The following is a 6,572-nucleotide window of genomic DNA, read 5'->3' as shown; positions in this document are numbered from 1 at the left end:
GAGGAATGTCGAGTAGTACAGCCATTTGTTGTAGTCCTTAAAAGCAATTTCTTTAAAATATCTTTCTTTGCTTTGAACTTAGAGCATCCTAACTTTGCAGATGTTGTTTATGCTCAAACAGCAACATTACACACTGACAAAAGTTAGAAAAATGAAATAATCAACCACCCCTTTAACCCTCGTGCTCACACTAGTGCACACGTAACACACAATAGAGTGAATGTGATTCAATGCCCAATATACTCGCGGTAAAGTTGTTTTTCATTCTTTGCTTAGCAGTAAAAAGAAGTTGGAAATACCTTTGCAGCGATAAACTGTTAACGAACATCCCGATGCTGTCCACGCTGAGAGTGACTTTATATGAAGAATATGCAAGTATGCATTCCTCTCAATAACAAAATAAACGCATAAAAAAATGACAGTGGTGAGAAAACATCTAGCATAAAGCATCTAGCATCTGATTATAGCGATGTGGATATGTTTGCACCAGTTCTGCGATTCACCAACAAATGAGGTAATTAAGGGTGTGTTCACACTTGTAGTTCGGTTCGCTTGGTCTGTATAAAAAAAATGGTCGGCTATAATGAACCATTTTGAGAAGGAATTTACTGAACATCCAATACAATGTTGTGTGCTGGGATGAAAGCTCTTGTTGTATATGCGTAGCCTGCATATGATGGTATTTTGAACAGCTAAGAACTCAAGAGCTTATAAAATGTGTGAAGGAGTCAAAACAGAGGCAGGAATCCTTCTGTCACACACACAAACAAAACATCTGCTGCGAGGAGACGCGGTTCTGATGCCTGTACCGAACTGTGATGGCAACATCACGACTATGATGAAAAAAAAAAAGGGTCTCAACTTCCTATTTTTGGTTCGTTTACATGTCTTTGGTCCGTGTTGCGTTCATATTTCATTCGAACCGCACCAGAGTTTGTTTGGAAGCGGACCGAGGCCCATCTTTTCAGCGCATCCGGATCAGGGTTCGGATGAGCAATCGCTCTAGGGTTCGTTTTAATCGAACCAAACATGCCTAGTGTGAACACACCCTAAATTACACCGTTATGATACTTTGAATATAAAGTATGTTTGAGGCTATATAAATCTGGCTATATGAGACTTATAGTTTATAGCCCCTTTGAATTTGTACAGAATTTCTCATCAACATGGCCTAGATGTTTACACATTACTGATAAGTAAAAAAAGGGTGTGGACTTTGTGATCTATAATTAGATCCTGTAAACCAGAGGTCTATTGCTCCTATTAAAAACTAAATTAATAATAATAATAAAAAATCCATACATTTTCTTTTTAAAACATTCAGTAAAGCATCACTATTCACTAATGTCTGCATTTCAGTTTAAAACGCGCTTATCCAGCTACAGTCTTTAAGCTCCCAGTTAACAACCGGCAGTCTCAGTTAAACAATTAGTGCACTTATAGTGTGTAGGACTGTCTGAGACTATAGCCACATAACTGCACATCACGAGCATTGGCCATAAAATTAAGTCCTACAATTAAAAGTTGAGGATAAGAGCGGTTTTAACGACCTCTGCACTAGTTCAGACTGGGTTGGCCTGTCTGAGGCTGTCTACAGACACAAACAGCACTGCCGAAATAATAAAAACACTAGAACGAAAGACCAAAAACACTATTAAAGAAAGAGCCCACGGGTGATGCCTTGTTTCGGTGGCTTTCTGATTGTGATGATGGAAATAAGGGAATCATTTGTGGAGCATGAGTGCATGCGAGCATGTGGAAAGAACAATGGAAAAGCCGCAGACATCGGAGGACCAGGACCAGGACAGGAAGTCAGAGGGCGGTGAAGGGGACTAATTCATTTGTACTGTTCCTTCAACCTCACTTCTCCTTTTGTAAACAGCATGAGCTATAAACGGTGATCATTTTTACATGTACACCTGTAAATCTTTGATTTTCTTGTTATAGCTAACTTATGTTAACATCTAAACCTGAAAGTGATGTCAAGTCCCTTGTCCTTACCTGACTGATACACACCGGCCCTTTAGTTAAACAGACATCAAACACAAACGCAGCCTTGTTAAACACTCCTATATAGGCGAAAGTTATAAATAGCAATGTATCAGCGAGACAGCATAAAGGTTATGTGTAAATGTTAAAATACTATAAGATTAAATTGCAGGGACAACTATAAATAAGCCATTTTTAGGCTGATTTCATCGAAAACCATCCCATAAACACAGCAGTGCTATCAAAACTTTGTTCTTTTCGTTTGACCATTCTGACCAGCCTAACACGGTCACATCCGTGCAAACAAAAGTGTGAGTTTGGGTGCGTTTTCCAGACCAATGACAGAATAAGTTTCATTCATCTTGTTTGATTATGCAGATATTATAACCTTTGTCTCAAAGAGATGACACCTATTAACTTAATTAACTTCTTTATTGAGGACAAAATAGGAACATTTTTGTGTAGAGGACACGGGCGAGTGTATGTGCCTAGCACAGATGGCATCTGTCTCTTCTTAGTGCGAGTCTCAACAGGACCTCTATAAAGCAGAGACAATTAACACTGCTCATTCTCAATACAGCACCTTTACAAAAAGACTATACAAATGTACATACACACCAGGGTGGCTGAAAGCCTTTTGTTTAGTGGAAAAGAAATGGAGAACGAGAGAAATTGGTCGGAATCAGGCAAATACAATATAGAGATGTAAATATATGAACTACTCAATGTAAAACAGGTCAGTTATAATGTGAAGTGTGCAAAATCCAGAAACAAAATGAGGGACCTACAACTTTTCTGTAACACTTTTCACAGTTTAGATTCAGTTTCAGCAATACTGGCACGGATGAGGTATGTCTTATAGATCCTTAAGCATTTTTAGCAGCGTCTGATCAGGACCTAAAATCAATTTTGGCTCAGAACTGGGTCGAAGTCAAATGAAATGAAAACGCATGATTGTAAACGATTACATGTAAATGTGTGATGCAAGCAAGCTTAGGTATTTGAGTAACAGTTTGAACCGGTCATACAGAACTAGTTAAAAATGGTTCTGCAAAGTTTTGAATGTCAACATCAGGCAACAACCTAACAGAGTAATCAGACTCTCAATGCCACACTCATTAGCTTCAACAAACAACATCCCTTTCAAAACAGACACACATGCATATCAATACTAAACCGGCTTATCATGATGTCTGTTTTAACCCACACAGAGTCTGGGTCACATCCACTTGAACCGGATTACACAGACCTATTGTACGCCTTCCTCTCGTAAGAACTGGAAGACGGAGGAAAAGTCTTTGTTAGAGTAGCCGCCAGCACACATGGCGCGGTAGATCTGGTGTGCCAAAGAACCAAGAGGAATGGGGGTCCGATTGCTGGTCGCGGTGTCCTGAGCAAAACCAAGATCCTGTGAACACATTATATTATTTTATTAAAAAAAAAATATATATACATACAGTATATACACACTAATATAATATATATAATATATATATACACATACACACACACACAGTAAATATACAGTATATAGCCGTTTATAATAAATGTTGTTTATAATGAATGGCACTATAATTTATGTATGTTTTATACTTGTATTTTTTATTGCTTTTCTGTTCTGAATATTGTTAAAATGTAAAGTAAAGTGTTGTGTAGTGAGGGAAAAAAATCAAATGCTTGTTTATAGTGTTTTTAATATTTGTAAATGTTTCATTATATTTAATGGTATTTTTTATTATTTCTGAAATGTAATAATAAAATGGGATATATTCAATGATGCAACTTGCAAATGCATTTTTTCTTCTTCAGGAAATAGCCTACAGTGTATAGATTTGCTGCGATAGTCGGGTGTTACGGTTGTGTTACACGGTGTTCAGAAGCACACTGATTACATCACTTGCCCACCGCGGCAATTAAAAACTGAACGCGTCTGCTCAATTCAGCATGAGCCGAACGAGTCACAGCACAGATCATCAGCAGGAGATTTCATTTATCACGTGACAAGAGTGAGGAGCTGACAAGACGATGGCGGAAGATTTGGTTTCAAAGCAAAATGTAAAAGCACCTATTTGGCAATATTGTGGATTTAAAACTAATGCTAATTAGGGAACCTGCAAACATTAATGAGGCAATCTGTAAACTTTGCCTGATGAAGTTGGCAGCATCCAGAGGTAACACTTCTAATTCGGTAAGCCCCTCCCAGAACACAGATCTGAGCCAATGGCAGTTGAGTATCAGTTGCACGGGGACCGGAACTCGGACAAGTCTACAAAAATGGTAAAACGATGTGCCTGGGGTACTTGTAACACTGATTCCAGGTGTCTTGAGAGGATTTTGAATTACCGGAGCAACGTTCACCAGCGTGTTTCAAAAGTTTGATAAGATTTGCACAAAAGGACCAATTCTCTGCACAATACGACTGAAGCCTGGTTAATTTATCAATGATGTGGGTGCAGTAACCGGGTTCCCTAAGGATTCAACCCCAATCCCAATGAAGTCGGAAACGTCATTCATTTTCTGGTTGTCATAATCTCATTAAGTTACAATTAAAGTTAGTAAGTCCATGCTAATGTACAAACAAATAGCTAACGGTTCTTACATCATGTACAGTGTCGATTGTAAAACACATAAAGAAGGTCTACATTTCAGTGCCTCTCCATATTAAACTGGTTAAATGCAAATGAATTGAATCTTACACACGTACATGAACACTGTTGATCCTGGATGTTGTCACCTGCAATTGAGGCTTCTCCCGCTTGCATTGTGATCTGTAAACACTCGCTTCCAAATTAACCTGGTTACCCACCATATTTATTTTAAAATCTTTTATATATCCATCCATCCAGGGCATATTTAAGTCCCACTTAAATGCTCCTCAACGAGAGGTAGTCCTTCTGTGTCCAAAATGTATCAAAAACATCTTGGGACGAGGTTTTCACACTGACAGCTGTCATTGTAAGACGGTTAGCACCTCTGTTTGTTTGGCCAATTAGCAACAGTAACTAAGGGGGGCGGGGCTTACCGATAGGTCAAACCAGACCTTCACGCAACACAAGAATGAGACTGCCATGCTTATTCGTTTGGTTAATAAAGCCATCTTATTCGTTTTGTTAAAAAAAGTTCTGTTTAATATAAGCAAGTTAGTCATTGTACCGTTTTATTGCTGTGTTTTTCATTAAGAATAATAATGAACCCATCAAATTGCCACTAATCCGAAGGTAAAATGCACACTGCCGCCCAGGCATTCAAAAGTTTAAAAACGAAGTGGTAAAGAGGCAAAAGAGGTGGAAAAGAGGGAAAACATATATATATATGTTTAAAAGAAAGAAGAAGAAAAAAAAACCTCACTTACTTTAGCCATTAACAATGTGCCGAAGCCTCCCTGGTAGTTGTTTGCGGACGGCACTCCTTCCATGACGCCTGGGACGGGGTTATACGTGTCGCTGGACCAACATCGCCCTGAGCTCATGTTCAGAATCTTCGCCAGCAGCTTCGGATCCAAACCCAGTCTGATCGAAAGAGAGACCGAGAAAAAGGTCAAAGGACAGAGGTCAGACAGACTGCTGACCTTTAGGCTCAGGACTAGATCATCCCTAAGTGGAAAGTGGGCCTGGATAATACAGTATTGATATTTAACAGGAGCTGCAGTTCATCATTTTCCACTCTCTCGCTTGTTGTCCCCCACACAAATGCAGGGGTAATAAAACTCTGACACAAGCAGCTGTCTTATTAACTCACCCCCACCAATCTGTCCCCCTATAAGAGTAACCGGGGTGATTTCAGTCCTGCATTTAAAGTAGATCTGAGTGAAATGGGCCTGGCTGCTTTACAGATGATTGTGCACCTAAATAACATAGAATAATAAAGCAAGAAACTGACAGACAGCAAACACAACTATATGTGACATTTCCTAAAGAAAGCGGTTGTTATGATGATAAGTGTGTGGTTGCCAGGGCTTAGTATGTGGTTGCTAGGGCATTGTTAGGTGCTTGTTTACTGTCAAAAGTCTCTATGATATTACATTAAATAAAATTACATGTGCCAAGTTCTTAGAAATATACTCTTTGTATCCATGTTGGTTTTTGATCTAATCACTCTAAATATATGATGTGTTCAAGCCGTCAATTGAAATATAATAGCATATTTACCTTACAGTTTGAATATTATTAAACACTTTTTTGAATAGTTAATTTTTACACAAAACAAATCATAAATACACCCACACACACTCGGCTCAGTTGCTCACGGCCCATGCGAACGCTCCACTCATTAACCGCTCACCGGAAAAGCAAATTCCGCTCAAATAACGTGCCGACATGAAACGTCTATGTATTAGACTTGTTTCTGTTTGCAATAGCCCTTCTGCGCTGTAACATGGTGTGTATAGCCGAGCTGGGCAACACTGGTAAAATGATGCCACCCTCTCGTTCACTGATAAACTCCCTGCTATCTGTTCACATGCTCCGATAATAAGAGCTTTGTAGCTCTTAATGTAATACATTATTTGGATAATTGGTCAAAAAAAATCTATCTGTTAAATCTGTTCAAAGAACTTGTACAGAAAATATATTAATATTAATATA

At 38.7% G+C, this 6,572-nt stretch overlaps 1 protein-coding gene across 1 annotated transcript in view; it reads right to left on the bottom strand.

Moving 5' to 3' along the window:
- Positions 1 to 2,366: 2,366 nt before the first annotated feature.
- hibadha (3-hydroxyisobutyrate dehydrogenase a) overlaps positions 2,367 to 6,572 on the bottom strand; it is a 28,165-nt gene continuing 23,959 nt past the window's right edge. Inside the window, exons 7-8 of the mRNA XM_079591804.1 lie at positions 5,342 to 5,498; positions 2,367 to 3,397 (exon numbers count right to left, since the gene is read on the bottom strand). Of these exons, the coding sequence (XP_079447930.1) occupies positions 3,239 to 3,397; positions 5,342 to 5,498 (316 nt within the window). The 3' untranslated portion in view covers positions 2,367 to 3,238. The remainder of the gene's footprint in view (positions 3,398 to 5,341; positions 5,499 to 6,572) is intronic.

The sequence above is a fragment of the Phoxinus phoxinus genome, assembly GCF_949152265.1.
Source record: "Phoxinus phoxinus genome assembly, chromosome: 19".
In the NCBI taxonomy this organism is placed as follows: domain Eukaryota; kingdom Metazoa; phylum Chordata; class Actinopteri; order Cypriniformes; family Leuciscidae; genus Phoxinus; species Phoxinus phoxinus.
The sequence above is the reverse complement of the archived record's forward strand: the minus strand, read 5'-3'. Positions and strand labels throughout refer to the sequence as shown.